This window comes from Colossoma macropomum, unplaced genomic scaffold, assembly GCF_904425465.1.
Source record: "Colossoma macropomum unplaced genomic scaffold, Colossoma_macropomum, whole genome shotgun sequence".
NCBI lineage: Eukaryota > Metazoa > Chordata > Actinopteri > Characiformes > Serrasalmidae > Colossoma > Colossoma macropomum.
The window spans coordinates 483,464-503,319 of NW_023494787.1; the positions used below are offsets into that span (position 1 = coordinate 483,464).

Genomic DNA, 19,856 nt, shown 5'->3' on the forward strand with positions numbered 1-19,856 from the left:
TAATGCCACTGCATTACTGCCGCTGCCTGTCCCAGCCTGCAGCTGATCTCACGATCCCTCTTCCCTTCACTCGTGAACAAGACCCCAAGATACTTAAACTCCTCCACCTGGGGCAGGTCCTTTCCCCTTACCTGGAGTGGGCATGAAATCCTTTTCCAGGCTAGGACCATGGACTCGGACTTGGAGGTGCTGATCTGCATACCAGCCGCTTCACACTGCTCTAGTGAGCGCTGGAGGCATCCATGTGGTGGAGCCGAAAGGACAACATCTTCTGCAAATAGCAGAGACGCCACCCTCCGGCCTCCACCCATAATGCTCTCCTGACCTTGGCCACGCCTTGACAAGGCACAACCTTGGTAGAGTCCAACATGCACACTGAACAAGCGTGACTTAATGTATACGGACACAACTCTCACTCTGGGGGTACAGAGACCAAATGGCCCAGAGTAGTGGCCCCAGCACCCAATACTCCCAGAGGACCTTCCACAGAATATAAGCCTTCTCCACGCCCACAAAACACATGTAGACTGGGTTGGCAAACTCCCATGCCCCCTCAACAATACACGCAAGGGTGAAAAGCTGGCCCATTGTTCCACAGCCAGGATGGACTCATTGTACTTTCTCAATCCAAAGTTTGACTATCGGTCAAAATCTCTTTTCCAGCACCTTGGCATAAACTGTCCCAGGATGGCTGAGCAGTGTGATACCCCAGTAATTGGTACACACTCTCCAGTCCCCTTTCTTAAAAATAGGGACCACCACCTGGTCTGCCAGTCCAAGATACTGTTCCTGAGGTCCATGCATCATTGCAGAGGCGTGTCAGCAATGACAGCCCCACAACATCCAGATCCTTAAGCATTTCAAGGCGAATCTCTTCCACCCTCAGTGCCTTGCCACTGAGGAGCTTACCAACTACCTCAGTGGCCTCTAACAGGGAAATCGAGTCCGACACCCCACAAGCCTCTGGCTCTGACTGCCAGGCATGTCTCTAAGGTTTAGGAGTTCCTCAAAGTGCTCCTTCCACAGACCAACAAAAAACTATGAACAGGGTTCATTCAGACTCCATGTCCTCCAACTCCTCCAGCATGAGAAACGTTCTCCCGGAGTTGGAAGTTAAAATCATTCCGAACAGGAGACTCTGCCTGTTGTTCCCAGCACACCCTCACTCTTTGGTCTACCAAGTCTGACCACCAGTCTTCCCTGCCATTTGACCCGATTCAACTAAAGGTAGTGATCGGTTGACAGCTCAGCACCTCTCCTCACCTGTGTGTCCAGAACATAAGGTTCCAGGTCAAATTAAATGACAACAACGTCGATCACTGACCTTTGACCCAGCTCTGGTGCCAAATACACTTATAAACATGCTTGTGTTCAAACTTGGTGTTTGTTATGGACAATCCATGACTAGCTCATTAGTCCAATAACAATTCACCATTCGGGCTAGCCGGGGGCTTGTGAGTTTGAAAGCAGTTTGGAGCTGCCTGCTAACCCTGTTGTAACCTGCATGCTCTGAATTTAACATTACAGAAAAACAATAAAAGATGTGGCCGTGCAAAATGGCACACATTATATTTTTTTATGTTATATACTGAGCCCAGACTGAACACACTGCAGGCACTGCATTCTGCCTAGCATCGCAAATAAGTTTTAACTGTTTAGTCTGGGTTTCCTTTTTTTCTTTCTTTTCTTTTCTTTTCTTTTATTACTGCATCAGAGAAATGAAAAATAAATATTTGCTAAGATGAAGTTTCTTTTTAGAGTCAGTAACAGTGATACAGTGGTCATCTTTAACTTTTCTGGACAACATATTCTGTAAAAGTCTAATCAGGACTGCAGTGATTAACGCTTCCTCTAGTGGAGTCCAGAGCCTCAGTGTTTAATTAAGCAATACAGCATTAAAGTAAAATATACCACCACAGATAATTATGGCTGAAGTTTTCTGGGCCAAAGTATGAAATGCTAATATATCTGAGTGGAAAACGTGCTTCAATTACAATAATCTCAACTTAAATCTCAGATATGCTGCATCTTTATCGAGTTTAAGATGAAACTGTCTTTATTGGATCTAAGATAAACCTCACTTAAACCGCATCATCATTAGTTTTAAGATGAATGTCAGTTAAACTGTGTCTTTATCAGGTTTAAGATAAACCTTAGTTAAACAAAGTCTTTATCGAGTTTAAGAAAAACTGTGTCTTTTCCGGGTTTAAGATGAACCTCTGTTAAACCGCATCATTATCAGGTTTAAGATGAACCTCAGATAAACCTGATATACAGCACCATCTAGTGGCAGATGTGTAGTTTTTAAATTACACAACATTTGGGTTTAGTTTAACCTGCAGCTTCTGAGGAAACAGCAGTGGAGCTTAAAAACCCATGTGACTCATTCAGGTTTAAACTTGGGTTAAACTCTAAACCACAGCTAAGCTAATGACAGTGAAATTACCCCTACAAGTCCTCAACAAGGGTTTAAAATCTTTCTTCTTCTCCCTCTTAACTCCAAGCCTAAGGTTAACACTGCCCCCTAGCGGTCGGTGACATTAACTGCAGTTTGTCTCCACTTTGTTGTTGGAGCTGCTGTGCTGCTTCTCCTTATCTCCCTCTTCTCCACTGATAAGTGGGGAAAGTTTGTAACTGGAGAAAATCCTGCAGTGAGAGGAACAGCTGCTCTTCTCCTCTCACTGGATGAGAGGAGTAGCTGATCCTCCACCTGCTGGAGTTTTACTTCATGTTGTAAGAAGTTCTGATGGTGAGCGTCAGCAGGAGATCTTTACAAAAGTCTCCATATAAGCTTTAAATTATGAAACTAAGAGAGACTTAAATAAACAACAAACTCCAACAAACTCCAGTCACAGAGGAGAAAGACTGCAGCAGAACTGGATTAACTCTGAGTGACCCTGAATATTCTGTGTTTCAGAGCTCAGTTTGATGTTAAATGGTGTGAAAAGGTTGAGATTTTAATGTCTTCATCGTCTCTGCTGTGTTTTCTTTTGAAGGTTTCTCTTCTGTCCAGATTTGCATCCTTCTGCTGTGTTTCACTTCACTAACACTCGCTGTCGGACTCGGAGCTCCAGTTTTTATCTTTCTACACAAACGAGGTACAGAGTGTCCTGAAGATTCAGTGAAGTCTTTCATTCCTGTTTTAATATTATATGATTAGAGATGTTCGTTGGTGTTTATTTTGATTCTTAATTCATTTATTGGTTTTACTGTTAATTAGTGACAGGCAGTAACTTTTCTAACAGTTATTTAACAGTGGAAAAAAAAGCCTTTTTCAAACAATGAAAGCTGAAAATATTAATCTAAAAACTGAAAATGTGAAATGTTTCTTCCTCTTCAGAAACAGACAGACGAGCGATGATCATGTATATTTTTCTGGCCTTTTCTCCGAACATTTGCATGTTCATTGCTTTTGGACTGTGGTCAACAGAAGGTGAGTTCAGGAACATCTCTTTTTCTGAATTCCAACAATGTGCATGATAAGATATGAATAATTTAATTCTCTACATAAACGCTGTACTGTAATGAAGTGAAAGAGAGATCTCTCCAGTCTTTATAGTCTGCAGAGAAGCCATAAGGTGTTTTAAGTTGGAAGTTACTAAAATTTTAATCTGCACAGATGTGACCAATGATGTCATCGATGACATCACAAAATATTTTCCTTTTTTCATTTGATTTTTGTTCGCTACTTTACATCAGAGTGTCTTTATGTTCCATAATGAGGTGAAAGATGACAATATACACATTTAACTGACCCTCTTCCTCTCTGCGCTCTCCTTCTGGACAAATCGTATGCAAATTAACCAAACTAACAGTCAGACCATAACAGTCTTAACTGATTGTCTCGCCCACAGCTACACAGTGAGATTCAACACTGAAACGCACTCTGAGCTGGAGAGAAGAAATCTCTTTATTACAATAGATATTTTTTTTATTTTATAGACAGTTTAGGCTGCTTTGGGGTTCAGAACTGCTCAATATCTCTGCATCTACTTTTTGTCTTTATACCTCAACCTGTGTGTGTTTTTAGCCTCACGCCCATAAAGCAGTGTAACCTCTCTAAAACAAGCACACTGGTCTTTGCTACACTCCAATTATTATAAAGTTCAGAACTTTTATTAATAATATTACTATTATTATTAGCAGTTGCAATCCTTAAAGCAAGGGCTGCTGCAGCCCTCAGTGCCTCCACTTCCTGTCCATAGATAGTAATAATTTTTTAATTTTTTGTGGTGTTCTACATCTAATGATGAACAGAAGCTGTTACTCTTAATGAACGTGATAAACGGAATGAAAGAGTGACTCACTGTTTCTTTTAAGGCTTAAATTCTGAAGTGTTTGTGTTGATCTACAGGATTTCTCAGTGAGGTCATCATATGTTCAGCTGTCAGTCTCGCTCGCTGTCTGATGTTGATGAAGACTGCTCCTTATCTCAACACACTTCCAGGTACGAGTTTAAATCAACAGTTAAGACTGAAATAAGATCAACTCCAGTCTGGTAGAGGTGCAGTCCTGCACACACTAATACGTTTTATAAAAAAATACAATAAATATGTAGGTGACAGTAAAAACTCATGAAAGTGAGTGAATAACACACCAATGTGGTTTACAGAGCGCTGGGTGAGAGAAGTGAAGACTCTAAGTGCTCCACTTTATTACACAATCATAGCAACTGTTGTTTTCTCAGGTGAGCAGAACAGTTTCTACATTCCAGTGTTTGTATTTCTGAACCTACAAACTGAAGATGATCCCTCTTCTGTCTGAACTGTATTACAGATGTGTTTGTTTTGTTTGTTGTTCTTTTTTAGTTGAGTTTGCTAATCGAACAGGAATACAGTATTATTTCTATAATAGGGATTTACGCCTTGCGGAAAGAAGTATATTAGTGATGGCTGCAGCAGTGTATGGAATTGGGTCGATCATTTCAGGTAAACAAAATATTAAAAAAAAAGTTTGATCTCATCATTCATAAACACATCTTAACCAATATTAGGAGAGCATATATGATATTTCTTTTAAATTAAAGGAAAAGTTCAACAAAATTCCTGTTTACATGATTTTCCACCCAAATGCAGTAAATCAGCCAAAACATGTCTGATTTTGCTTCTTGAGTTCAGAGCTGGAGATGCCAGGTTAACAGTGATAAACACTGGGAGTGAATCATCTCCAATTTCCAGAAATACGTGACAGAACCTTCACTTCATCTGAAGTGGGGAGTTCCTCCAGATTTCAAGGACAAGCAGTTTTTTACAGGAATGTTATTTACAAAATAGTCTGTATTTTAAGTGAATTAAGCAGTTCTACTTAATTATCTAACGCACGTAAAGCTGTGACAGGACAAACCGCCAAATGTTTGATCAGTTTTGAAGTAGCTGCTTAATATGAGAACGAAATACTGACATCTGAAATATTTGTTTTTATTGATTTATTTATTTATTTTAGCCCTATTTTAACCAGTGAATGAGTGATTAGTAAAAACAGTTTGAGAGTGGTTTAGCTTACCTCTCCGCAAAGAAGCATCTCACTTAACAGAAGTCTGGGCTGAAGAACTGTGACAAAGAATTAATGTCAGAAAGGTACACAGTACAACACAATAAACAGTGTTAAACATTGTGTTAAATACAAATAGTGTTAAACAAGTACTTCACAATTTCACAGGTTTCAAATAATTAGAATAAGAATATTAACACAAATCTCCAGTCCAGAATGATGAATAGAGCTGTTGATGGTCCTATAATAATTGAGGAATCTAGAATGAGAGTGGTGATCAAACTGAGGCAGAGATTTTTATTTATAAATATGTATGTGTGTGTAATTATGTGACTGTAGTCTATTATTTATAATTTAAGTTTTTGTTGTTTCCAAAGGACTTTTCTACATGACTATGATGCCCATCTATGAAATATGGCAGTAACATAATCAGAGTCACCTCAGCTTAAAACAGCAGTAAACCAGCTGTATGTCAGACTGGATTATGTGAGAAGAGCCGGCTGACGTTTTATTCTTCTTTCTGACTGACCAGTTTCTGCCTTGCTGTGAACACGAGACACGATGCTCCACTAGCGTTACTTCATGTCACGTGATAGACGATGGGGCAGAGAGGCCGGTCATCAGGCCACACTTACAGGAAAACTCCCAGTGTTCCCAATGTCCAGTCCAGGATGAGGCTGAAAAACTACCTTAGCTAGCTAGAACTAGCGCTCAGTTTATTTTACTCAATTCTTTGGTGAATTTATTAGTTTCATGTTTTTTAAAACACATGAAGGACATTTATTGCTTAAATTTGATGGCCAAGAAATCCTGTGGATTTTGGCAAATGATAACTTTCCTAGCTAGCTAAGGTAGTTCTTTAGCTGGTCTGTTCAGTTGACCCTTAGGACCCTAGCACTATTAGGTGTGTTTTTTCCCCCACTTTTGTCAGTTCCTCTTTCAGTTGTTGTAACTCTAGTAATTATATGAGACAGCCTCATGTTGTGATTTTTTTTCCAGAAGATGTGGCTTCTCAAATATGTGATCACCTGAGATGTCAATGCCCACAGAGGTTTGATATTTTTATGAAACTGGACATGCTTTGATCAAAATTTTACCATCCCGGTGACTCAACACAGTCCAAAGTCCTTGGGGTAGACAAAGGCACGGTGCCCCCACCGCAGTCTCTCTAAAACAGGTGTTTCAGAATGTCTATTCCCTCATTCCACACAAATGCCATTGGCGTTGCAGCCTGTCATCTCTTGGGGCCACGTCTCGCCACGGCAGCTCCTCAACACACTCCGCTCCGAGCATGCTGCCTTGCTCTTACCTTTGTGGGACACTGAACTGCAGCTCTCTGGGCATTCTGTCCATTGGTTTGCTGGAGTGAAGGGGCAAGTGAGCTCTGTGTCCTCCTCTTGAGTGTGGTGGGACTCCTCACTGACCACCGCTTTGGGTCTGCCACCACTGAATTTGAATTTGAATTCAGAACCATTAGTCAACTGTGTTTGCACACAGACCTCTGCATTTAACCCATCCATGCAGTGAAACACCCTCATGCACACTAGAGAACACACACACTAGGGGGCAGTGAGCACACTTGCCCAGAGCGGTGTGCAGCTCTATCCATGGTGCCTGGGAAGCAGTTGGAGGTTAGGTGCCTTGCTCAAGGGCACTTCAGTCACTGGGAGCGACAATGACAGCAGCAGCACTCCTCTCGACCGTCCTCTGTTCTCTCCACCATCCACTGTGCTGACGGCACTGGTGAGGCTGCTGACCACGCGTGCGGCCCCTGTTCTCCACCTCGGTTCTGCTGCTAGCCGCCACAACTAGCTTCACTTGCCCAGTGTTTTCTTCCCAAGGTCAAGCATGGCCCCCGGATGCCACCAAGTAGTCCAAGCCAAGGATGCATGCCTCCCGTTTGGGTGCAAGCCAAAACTCATGTTCTTGGCTCAAACCCCTGGAGTGACCAAGAGCTGCACTTTCCCCCTCAGGTCTATTCAGCCACCGCCGACTGACCTGTGCTGGGTGGTGGTCGTCTCCTAGCCACGTAATGAGTCTCTCTCAGCATGCAGGAGTTTGTCTGGACATAGCAGAGAAACAAGTATGGTGAGCCGTCTACCATTTATGCTGCACTGAACCCACAGCCGGCATCTGCTTCTTTGCTGGTTTAGGTTTATGGCATTGCTTGGCGACGTGTCCTCTCTTCCTGCATCCAGTCATCGTGTTGCTGCTCGCTCGGGGGCCTGTCTAACTGGGAATGTTGCGCAAACAATGTTGTAATAACTCTGGGGGGCTGGAGGGCAGGGGTGTGAGTAAACATCACCCTGGAGGTATGCGTCGTAAGAACAGTAATACCTGAGGCTTATTTGCTGTAAGAGAGAGAGAATTTGCATATTAATTAACGATACACCTACAAAGATAAGTTGTTGTCACTTACTGTCATGCCGAACGTAACTAAGAGGGTCCAGGAGTCACTGGTGGGTTCAGCATCCAACTTGTCTGTGACGTTAATTAAGACCTGGATGCAGTTTGAGTGAGTTGAGAGACGTTTTGTTGATGCATTTACAGAAACTGGGAGACTATTCATGTATAGTGTTTGTTAGCAATGTTAGCGTAGCAGCTCCCATTCTAAACTAAAGAAGCAAAACCTGGACACCAAACATGGCTGATTGAAAATCCTGTAACTGGAAAATCATGTAAGTGAGACTTTTCAGCAAAGTAATTCTTTAATGTTGTTTTAATCTGTAATACCAGTAAAAATGGAACAGTTTTCCAAAACACAACTGATCCTTACCAAGCCTTAAAAATTAGCATGCTAATGTAGAACATGTGACGCTAATGTCAGATTACAATGCCCTTAAATAATAACGATATTTACAGCTGGGTTAAACTGAGTTAAGTGAATATTTTGAGAGAACATAAACATGTTTTCTCTTCTAGCTAGATTCTCACTGCGGATATGTTCGTTTCTGTGCCTGGAAGTTTACAACTGTGCCCTGTTGATTGTTTTTATTCATGATGAGTCTGACACACCAGGTATGTTTTACTCATTTCTACTGTAGCCCTGATTAAAATGAAAACATATAATACTATAAAATAAATCAATCAGTTATTTATAACGATTAATTTCATGGAAATTATTTAGAATCAGCGAATTCCAAATGGGTAAATGTTTTTAAAAAGCAGTAAAATGTCTCAGCTTCACAACACAAACCAATAGTAGTTATATTTGCTTTATATTTTCTATATTAAGTCTGTTATCTTATTTTTTTGTTGTGTTTTAATTGCAAAAAGGACACAGACTATTTCTTAACCACTGATTTGGTACGGTAATAAACAAACAATAAATCTGAATCTGAAATCTGCACTTTGGAAAACAGAGCTGCAGTGAAGAATCTAAATTTTAAAAGAAACAAAGAAAATGAAGGTATTTTATCGCAATAGTGTAGCAATGGAACCGAGGCCACCCTAAACCAGACTTTAAGGCAGGGGTGTCCAGTCTTATCTGCAAATGGCTTTTGTGGCTGCAGGTTTTCACTCAAGCTGAAACTCACCTTGACTCCACTTGTTTAATCAGTTGGTCTTGGTGTCATCAGGATATTTCATAGTATATTGTGTAGTGTAATAAATCAATAAGCCACAAGAGGCTGTGGGTTACTGTGATTTTATCACAGGAGGGTGTTCTTGGGCACGATGTGAAGCAGACAAACACCCCCTTCCCTGTGATAAAATCACTGTAACGCACGGCCTCAAGTGGCTTATTGCTTTTATAAAACAATGGCCAACATGAAATATGATTAAATACATACTTTCTCAGAAAACAATTTATTATTTAAAATTATCAACATAAACAAGTATTCCATCAATAAATGTAGTTCCTTTAGAGTAAGGTATCATTGCCAAGCAACCTGGATCACTGAATGAGGAGAAGAATATTCAGTGGCCCATCGCTGTTCACTGCAGTCATTTCATGAATTTTCTTAACTGTTTGTCTTATAACAGAGTATATGACAACGCAACACTGTTTAATGTATAAACCATGACTTTATAAGTACTTTTTGCTCACCAAATTTCCACTGCGAGTCTTATTTAGCACCAATCCAGCGCCCTCTTCTCAATCCGTTTGAATCTCAAACAGCTCCCTGCTCCCTACATAGTGACTACGTAGGAGTTTAAATACTGGATCCTGCAGCCCAACAGAGCAAAATACAGCTAAGAAACAGTCATATGGGACTCAGACTCATCCACACTCGATAAACGATGCACTATGTGGCTGTAAAGGCTAGAATTCCTAAACTTTCATAGCTAGAACACTATTTAGGGAGTACGGAGCCGTTTGAGACTCAACCTGGGTTTGATGCAACTTCTGACTGAAACACGGACTGAAGTGTGTAAAACATTGAAGTGACTTTTAGACTTTTTATTCTGCTGTTTTACAGTTAATCAAATCATAAGTGCTTTAATTCAAGCCTATGATGTTAATGATGGAGCTGTTTAGCATGTTTGCTATCTTTTAGCCTGTTAGCTAGCTGACCAGCCCAGTTCTAGATAAGAACATAAGCTGTCAGCCTCTCCGTTTAAACAAAAACAGATTCTCACTTCATCAGTGCACTCGGTGCTCCATGTGAGCAGCATTACAGTCAAACATTATTCCATTAACAGCACAAGGGTTTTTGTGCTGTAGCGCAGTGACACTCAATTCAGTTGTTGTGAAGTGATCATAGGTGTGGTATATCATGGATTTTACAGTGGCTACGAATGCGGCTCAGCCAATCAGATTTTAGGACCGGAACTATCTGTTTTTTACAGTAGGTAAAGGTTTATGGAATATCAGTATATTTTATTTCGTAGTGTTTCAGATGGGTACTTTACACCCAGGACCACTTTAAACAAATGAGCTAATGACGTCCATTTTGGGTGTAAATAGAAAAAAATCTTTCTTTTAATGCTTTGCTGATTTGTCAGGGATGAGGAGACTGGATGCAAATTCAAGAGTTTTATTGCATGAAAACAGTCAAGAAGACCATCCAGTCTGAGATCAGCAAACAGGGCAGTTAGTGATGTAACCTTTTGTGAATGATCTGGTTGTTTTGATTGGCTCTTTGGTAAGAACGAAGGAGCCGAGTTTTACTTGGGAGCCGTTCTGTTAATTGTTGCCCAAATTTCACTGCCTGCCCTAAATCCACTTCACTCCTCACGTGATCAGTGAGAACCAGCCAGTCATGTGGTCATGTGAGGGTCCTCAAAGACAGAATGAGTAGGATTTGTAGGTTGCTGTTCGGTCTAAACTTCACCTAGAGTTAAAGATGGCGCTTACTCAGGCAGTCATTAAATGTCAATATAATGTTCAATCTTTATTAATAACATGCATATCATTACTTTCCAGATATTTACAATATGATATCAGGAGTATTCATGGTGATGCTTCTGCTTCTCTCACTACAAAGGCACTGCTTTCAGCAGAAACCGTTTAAATGTAAGTGTGTGAAATGGTCAGTTATTTCTGTCTGTAAAAGAAATTAAAATAAAAATGAACCCTAACCAATTTCAAGATACAACATTCTGTCTGAAAACCAATAATACATATCAAGTTTAATATCATTACAATTATGTATGTTTTAGTAAATGATTAACAGACAAAAGTAATGAAGTCTTTCAAACTTTCACATCTTTTATGCTGTTATTACCAAATAAAACTAAATGACTATAAATATTTATTTTTTCAGGTCTGCATATTGGTGTCTCGTTTTTTCCTGTAGCTGCAGCCTGCTTGCTTCATGCTTCAGTTTTTGCTTGTTTTGGGATTAGAATGAAAAATTTTGCCCATGGTAAGTGTGAAAAAACACTTTCGGAATGTTTTAAAAGATAAAAAAAAAAGTAATTAATTATTCTTCTCTCTGGGCGATGTCTGTGTTTTCTATGTTTCCATCCTATGACTTTAATGCAGAAGATTTTTGAGAACCTCCATGCAAAGCCAGCACTGCCATTAAGAGAAGAATGTTGGTAACTACCGCACACTGATTTGCTTTAAATCAGCCAGTTGTAATGGATGCATCCCCAGCTGAGGACCGTAAGAGGGTCAAGGACCTGGACCTCAGTGGAAAAACTACTCCCATTCAGCATGAGACAAAATTCAATGAGGACTTTTGTCTGTGGTGAAGAGTCTGATGAGGCGCTATGGTATCAACCTGGAATGGTTTCTGCATCTTCTGTAACCAATTTCTCCATTTCTCCAAGTTAAACTTGGTGACGAGCAGTTCTGTTTCTCATGTCATAGTTTTGTTCAGTGGGGGTTCATTTTCTGGAAAAATATGCACAAGAGTACAATGTAAGTGGATCAGTATACCAATGTGACATTCACCCCAACACCTTCCTCAAAAGCATCCACCTCCACTGCAAACTGGATACGGAGGACTTCCGTTATATTCTCAGTCCATGGAAGTTTGATGGAATGAATGTTTTTCAGCTGTAACATATAACTGATTTTCCAGGATGGAATGCAAGACCAGGCAAACGCATTAAAAATGCTGTTTCGTGTTGTCTGAATATGACAGAGTCATCAGTGTAAGTGCCTATGAATTCTCCCTCATGTCCCTCAGTATGTTGTTACTGGAAAAAAAATGACATGGACAGCCCAAACATTTTCAGTGGCCAGTGATGGTGGAGAAACCCACTCATTGCCCTCTCTATACGAATTAGAATGTGTGCACTTCTCAGGTCAAGTTTAGTGAAATAGTGAGTTCCTCACAGCTGTTCTAGCACTCTTGTCCCCTCACCTACCCCATCCCTGCTCTAAAAAAGCCTGGTGCTCTCCTCCATCCCATCCATCTCTCTGTCTGTCCCCTCCCACCACTTCACCTCATGATAGCCATGAGAGGTGACAAGAAGCCAGAATCAGGGCACCAATGACAGCCACAAGTAGCAGTGTGAGGACGGCACCTGAGCCCCGCCTCCTGTTCTGTTTTGTACTATGACTGACGTTTGATCCAAGGTGGCCGAGCTTTGGTGCAGGGGTGGAGACGGTTTTCCCTTTCTTCTCAGGTGCTTGTGCTGCCCTAATGAGAGCCAGATGATGCTGGTTTGGCTGTGGCAATGTAGGCAAAGAGCAGAGCAGGAAGAGAGAGAAGACAGATGAGCAGCATTAGAGACTGATGAGCTGAAAAGCCTGTGTGTGAGAAAAGGACTGAATTTGGGTTTTGGTTTTGTGTTCTGTGTGAAAAAAAAATGCATGCTGAAAGTCACTCCGACCTCCAGCGTCCTGCCTCATCCCAGGATAGCACACGGCATGCTACACAAACCCTTCACTTTTTTGTTTGGTTCGTGGAACAGACACAGTTCTGACAGAGTGGAACCTACGTGGCGTCTCAACGCAGCTAGCAGACGGTCAATTTAGCCTGTCTGTCTGCTGCCTGGCCTTTGCCTGGGTTAGGCCTGATTTGTCCTACACTGAAGGCTAACTGAAAACATGATGTGCTGCAATAAATGAGAGCACCATTCTGACTCAAAAGAACAAGCTTGAAGGCAGTGAATTCTGCTCTTTCATAAGGAAGACTGTTCTTGAAGTTGCAGTCATGTAGATAATGTGATATTACAAAGGTCAGACAGGGAGTGTACTGCCCTCCAAGGTGCTTATGTGCTTCCTCTATGGACATGTGTTCCTGTACAAGTCTGTTAAAAGCTCTAGAGTTTATGGATGTGCCTCTCTGCACCAGGTTAGAGGTGCACTGCATGTCAGGAAAATACCAAAAAAAATGTATTCTTCTCTACTACACCCACATAGACCAGCGCTGAGATTTAACCTTATTCATCTGAAGCTGTGACAATGACAATAGAGCCAAATTTGTGCTTAAGTGTAACCCACAGGGGTCAACTGCGGTGCATGAAATTAAATGTTTGTGTTTCTCTAAATTTCTTTGTGATGATCCAGCTCAGAAATCCAGTTCAGACACTTCCTGAATCTGTAGAGTCGCCCTTTCCATTCCATCTTATCACGAGATCATACGACACTCACATCCGGAGTTATGAGCCTATGAAGAGGGGCTGAGATACACGTCATCTGCCTATGGATTCATGTGTCCGTCTACGTTCTGTGTGAAACCAATGGACACTCAGGAAATCACTAAGGACTGACCATCACGCTGGAAACCTTTCACTTTTCATTCTATCGACTTGGACAGAGACAAGTGGTGTGTAAAAGGTTGGCAGCTGCTGAAGTTGCTGCAGCGATTTTGGAAAGTAGTGATGAGAACATCATCATTTATCTACTGTTTTATTTAAACATTTACAACTTTTGTGATCCTCAGACTTTGGTAAACACATTTGAACACACACACAGTTCATCCACATCAGTAAAGCTGTGTTTTCAACAGTGAAGAATTTCTAAAACTAGATTTCATTTTTCAGCTCTAGGGCTGAATTATGGGGCATCATAATCCCAGTCTTTGAAACTGTTCAGAGCCAGTACAGCCAGAACTCCACCTCAGAGACCTTCAACACCAAACGGCTCCTTTCACAGCTGCTCTGAAGGCTGACACAGTATCCATTACACTGCAATGGGCTGAACAGACACACCTGGTCCTGAGCTCACGTGGTGTCCTTGGAGCTGAGAGTCATAAGGCCACTTTTGCTGCTGCTGTTGCTCCATCCTGGCCTAAACGTCCCAAACATAATTTGTCAACAGACCAGCTCTAGACTTTGTGCAGCGGTGTGCTAAATGAAGGATCCATGGGGGTCTGCAGCTCCTGTGCTGCTGGTATGCACCCGCTAGTCCTAGTCATGCTAGCGGCCACAGGTAACGATAGTAAGCTAAGTGGTAATCGCCCTGCTGAATCGCTCGCAAACACCAGCAGAGACTCCCTCAGTTCAGAGTCTTTATCCTCTAAACTCATGTTAGATTCAGTCAGCTGGAATCAAACCTGTGTCATGTTTGAAGCTAAAGCATGCTAAGCTACTGCTAAGACAGGGCTACACCCCATTTGTCAGTTCATTATGTAAACCCAAAGTTTTATTACACACTTTTAGAACTTAAGAATAGCTCAGCCAATTAACATTGAAGTCCCTGTGGTTACTGAATTATAAGCCTCAATATGTAATAAGCCTGAAATTTTAATGGGTTAATTACCACCATCATTCATCTGTTTTTGCTAATTAAGCCATCCAAGAGGAGTTAACCATTAAAACATTTATATCTTAAAGGTGACTGATGTGTGAATATATGCAGAAAAGTTCTAATTCAGTTAAAAATGTGTATCTGCGTGTTTTGCAGTGTGGACGCTTCCATTCACTGCAGTAATGTATGTCACTGTGTGGATAGCAGTGGTTTTTGTGATGCGCCGCCAGCACGAAAATAAAAAACCAAGATGCTCTAAATGGAGAGGAACAGGATGTAAGTATGTTTTAGAATTCTGATAAAGAATGAAGGAAAACAGTATTTTACAATATCATCCAAGATATATGAAGTTATTTATTACACTTTAATCTGAAATATTTCTCTTTTCAGATGTGTGCTGTGCTGTCGGTGTATCAATAACTGTCACTATAAACGGGATTATCTATCTACATTTTCTAAGAAAACACATGACTGCTAAAGGCAAGATATGAAAACATTTCCTCTCTTAGCTTAGATTTCACATGTTTGTTTTATGTTTCCACCTCATAAATTGTGAAAATAATAATAATAATAATAATAGTAATAATAACATGAAGGAGATTAAAAAGAAAAACTAGAAAGGGAAAGTTCATTGAGAACGTTAAAGTTGGCTTGACAAGGCCACCTGACATTGCTTGTTGTGGTTAAGTGATGTCCCAGGTGGTTGCTAGTGTGTTACTAGATGGTTGCTGTGTTGATCCAAGCGATTGTTATGCTGTGCTATTACTGTGTTTTAACTGTGCTATTACTGCATGCAAATGTAGTGCATGTAGTGTGTAATTATTGTGCATAGTGTGTCAGGATGTAGTTTCTACGAGTGTCAGTGTGAGAGGGATGTTTTATGAATTTTTTTCATCGTTTAAAATATGCCTTTCATTTCCTATGAGAGAAAAATGTGTTTGAACAAAAGCTACAAAAACTCTGATTAAAAAAGCACACGAACACTATTCAACACAGCTTTAAGTTGGTTTGATAATAATGTTGAAAAGTTAAAACAGCTGTAGACTTTCAACTTTATTGCTCATTCACAGCTGTAACTCTGCCTTCTGGCTCCTCTGGAGTCTCGTCAGTGTTACTGCAGCAACAGTCATGCAGGTTTGAAGACCAAACAAAATAGACCAGAGCCGGAGCTGCTGGACTGCTGATCGCGTCTCACTGGCTGATCTAATGCTGCACTCCACACCACACACTTCTGTACTTCACCTACTACACTAATGAGTGCACTTGTCATGCTATCCCAGGTGGTTGCTAAGGTGTTGCAAGGCTGTTGCTAAGGCGTCCCAGCTGGTTGATGAGGTGATGCTAGGCAGTTGCTATATTATTACAGGTGGGAGCGAAAGTGTTAGTAGGCCATTGCCATGCTATCCTATGTGGTTGCTAAGATGTTGCTAAGTCATTGAAATGTTGTCCCGGGTGGTTGTTAAGGTGTAGCTAGGGGAAATTACTGTGGTTGGTGGCAAAGATGCTGCTCAGCTTTTTCTGTGTTGTGTGGAGTGGTTGCTAAGGTGGTGTTTGGCCCTTGCTATTGTATCCTAGATGGTTGCTAAGATGTTGGTAGGCTGTTGCTATGGTATCCTAGGTATCTAAGGTGCTGCTAGGCTATTGCTATTGTATCCCTGTTGTTGCTAAGGATATTTCTAAGCTATTCCCATGATGTCCTATGTGGTTGCTAAGGTGTAGCTAGGTTGTAAGTAGGTTATCTCAGCTTGCTAATGTGTTGTTAGGATGTTGCTATGAAACCACAGGTGGTTGCTAAGGTGTTGTTAGGCCATTGCTTTGCTTTTTTCAGGTGACTTTATTAGAAACACCTACCTTAAACTAACTACTTCTAATTGGTCAAGTTATTAGAAGCACCTTTTTAGGCAGAAACTGTTGTATGTTTTTGATAATTGAGTTTATTTAGTAATTCCAGGTGGTTGCTATGTTATACCAGCTTGTTGTTAAGGTATACAAATGCCTACTTACCGTATACAGAATACAGAGTAAACTAGCAACACAGAAGTGTGCTGGTACATAGACAGTGTAAGTACATGTGCAAAATAGTTAGTGTCCAGTAAACATTGACATCAAGTTAATTTAAGTGTTCAGACCAAGTATATATGAAGTCAGTCAGCAGTGCAGTGTGTACGTAGTTGGATTAGTGTTTGTATTCCTGATGTGGTGAGTGCTAGTTTAACAAGATGAAGATACAAGTAAGAGAAATACTGCATGTAAGCAGGAGTGGTAGCCCAGCTGCTTCTGTCTCCAGCACTGCTGGACCCTTTTAGCCTGAGCCTGGATGTAGAGGAATCTATAAAACATGCTGGGCAGTGGAGCTCCAGGACCAGGACTGAGAACAACTGGACCAAACTGTGTAGTTTTAAAGTCCTCTGCTTTCTCATCTAACATCAAAATACTGAGAATTCACTTCATCACTGTGTGACCTACAGACTCACTAGACTCAGTTTAAACCCAGTTACGATGCTCCTGTCTTCAGTTTGTATTTTAGATTAAATTAACAATAACGCAACATTAAAAATGAGGACTATCTTTAAAACTAACTTCAGTTTAACATCTGATTACAGATTATTCCGGATACTCAGCTTTAATGGTTTTGCTGCATGTTTTGCCTCCTGCAGTTCTCTTTGATCACCCAAGAAACATTCCGAGTAAGTTTATATAAATGCTGATTTATAATTCCTAAAATTAAATGTACAGAATTACAGTAGTTCATTTATAGTTGTCTATTAATATAAAGAATATAACCTGAATATGTGATTCTGTGTTGCAGAGCTTCCTCACATCATTCTTCACCTGTTTGGATCTTCAGGATTAAGTGTTGTAACGTCCCTCACTCTGGCCTTGGAACTGATCTTAAAATCAGGTAAATATGAGGTATGAAGGCAGAGTGATGTAAGTCAGTGATGGCAGCGTTGTTATGGTTACAGTGTGTGTGAGTACAGTAACAGCTGGATGTGAACAGAGTCAACATCTCCAAACTGGAACAGACACAAAACCGTGAAGCAGCTAAGATAAACTCCTACACTGTAACTGAAATGTAGGAGCTGTGGGTAAATTATTACTTTTAATTAAAGTATTGGAAACTTATTTTTTAAATAATAATTCTTATAAATGGGGCACCAGGTGTGTATGTGTAGATATACCAACACAGAAGGCAACAAACACCATAACGAGAGGGTGGAGTTACATACAGGTGGAACAGACGACAAGGGGGCAGGACCAGGGAAGAGACATAACAACAACAACAACAACAACAACAACAAAAGTACATGGAACGACAAAAAAAATAAAATAAATAAAAATAATAAAATAAAGGCCGAAACAAAGACAAGAATAGAGCAACACAGGGTGTTACAGAAACCCCCCTGGGGACTGGTTTGGAGATGAAGCTTGAAAGGGGCTGAATGGGAAACTAAACTGGGGAACGGACACAAGACCAGACAGCGTGAACAGGTGAGAAGACAGAAGACTGAACAAAGGCCTGAGTGGGAGTCTGGATATAACAAGAGAAAGGAGACTGGACAAGGGACTGGATTAACACCGACATGGAGAAAGGGACAGACTCGGTTACGGGGACAGGGACAGTGGAGATACACTGGAATATTAACAATGACAGGTACAGGAATGTACACAGTGACAGGCACAAAAACAAAGCTGGGGTCTGTCGACTGGACAGACACAGGGGGAAACACAGAATAAAGACATGCTGGACAGGGAACAGGAAGTGTGGCCAGGCAAGGAAAATTAAACAGCTGAGCTTCTGGCTGAGCAGAGAACTGGTAATGCAGCTGAGTGGAGATCTGGAAAGGTGGCTGACCAGGGAACTGGAAAGGCTGGGCGTCTGGCACTAAAACAGGGCATGGAACATAGACATAGACATAGAGACATAGACATAGACAGACTTTATTGTCATTCAAATTTACACCATACAGTGCACATTAGAACGAAATTACGTTGCATAGGCTCAGAGTAGATCAGGAGAATTATAAGTAATACAGTGTAGTGCAAAGTGCAATGTAGTGCAGAGTGTGGTGCATATGTAAACATATTTATGTCAACAGATAAATACATTTTAAATAAATATATATACAAGAGGGTGTATTGCACTGTAGCTCCCAGGTATGGAGTAATTAAAACAAAGAATTGAAGCAGCATTTATTTAGAGTTCAGCAGTCTTACTGCATGTGGGAAGAAGCTGTTTTTGAACCTGGCTGTTCTGCTTCGAAGACTTCGGAACCTCTTTCCAGAGGCTAGCAGCGAGAACAGTCCATGGTGGGGGTGGGAGGGGTCTCTGTTTATTTCTGAGCTCTGGTCAGACAGCGCCTTGTTGCAATGTCCTGTATGGGAGGAAGTGAAGTCCCAATAATTCTCTCTGCTGTCCTTACCACTCTCTGCAGAGACTTCCAGTCAGAGGCGCTGCAGCCCTGAGGAGAGCCAGTGCTCAAAGAGATGGCACTGGAGACGTTGTTGCCCACCCGCACAGACTGAGGTCTATTTGATAGAAAGTCCAACAGCCAGTTACACAAGTGGGTGCTGAAGCTAAGGGGGGCCAGTTTGCTTATCAGATGTTGTGGGATGATTGTGTTAAACGCTGAGCTAAAGTCCAGAAACAGCATGCGCACATGTGTATTTCTTCCTTCTAGATGTTCTAAGCTCAGGTGAAGTGCAGAGGAGATAGCATCCTCTGTGGAGCGATTTGGGCGGTAAGCAAATTGGTACGGGTTGAATGTGGGAGGGAGTTTGGAGGTGATGTGGTCCTTTACCAGCCTCTCGAAACACTTCATCATGATGGGGGTGAGTGCTACAGGGCGGTAATCGTTGAGGGAGGAGATTGTGGGTTTTTTGGGCACCGGTATGATTGTGGCAGTCTTTAGGCATGATGGTATGACAGCCTGTTTCAGTGAGGTGTTAAAGATGTCTGTGAGAACCCCAGCCAGCTGATCAGCACATTCCTTCAGCAACCGCCCTGGTATGTTGTCGGGGCCCGCCGCTTTCCAAGTGTTCACTCTCCTCAGGGCTCTTCGGACTTCTGCTGTATCCAGGCAGAGTATCTGCTCGTTAGGGCGAGGAGTAGATTTTTCTGCAGAAGTGGTGTTCAGAGCCTCAAACCTTCCAAAATATTTATTTATTTTGTTGAGGAAGTTGATGTTGTTCTCACAGGGGGGAGGAGTAGCTTTATAGTCTGTGATTGTCTGAATGTCTTGCCACATTCGCCTTGTGTTTGAGGGATCCTGGA

General features: G+C 41.4%; 2 protein-coding genes across 4 annotated transcripts in view; both read left to right on the forward strand.

The window, feature by feature from the left end:
• LOC118805159 overlaps positions 1–19,856 on the forward strand; it is a 1,027,118-nt gene that overhangs the window by 463,788 nt on the left and 543,474 nt on the right. The window lies entirely within an intron of this gene.
• Positions 1–19,856, forward strand: part of LOC118805145 — a 32,496-nt gene that overhangs the window by 4,658 nt on the left and 7,982 nt on the right. For all 3 annotated transcript variants that reach the window (XM_036565757.1, XM_036565755.1, XM_036565758.1), the window contains 12 exons: positions 2,997–3,098; positions 3,341–3,433; positions 4,355–4,447; positions 4,613–4,687; positions 4,809–4,928; positions 8,413–8,508; positions 10,859–10,948; positions 11,199–11,300; positions 14,738–14,857; positions 14,972–15,061; positions 17,185–17,268; positions 17,391–17,483. In XM_036565757.1, coding sequence (XP_036421650.1) covers positions 2,997–3,098; positions 3,341–3,433; positions 4,355–4,447; positions 4,613–4,687; positions 4,809–4,928; positions 8,413–8,508; positions 10,859–10,948; positions 11,199–11,300; positions 14,738–14,857; positions 14,972–15,061; positions 17,185–17,268; positions 17,391–17,483 — 1,158 coding nt within the window. The remainder of the gene's footprint in view (positions 1–2,996; positions 3,099–3,340; positions 3,434–4,354; positions 4,448–4,612; positions 4,688–4,808; positions 4,929–8,412; positions 8,509–10,858; positions 10,949–11,198; positions 11,301–14,737; positions 14,858–14,971; positions 15,062–17,184; positions 17,269–17,390; positions 17,484–19,856) is intronic.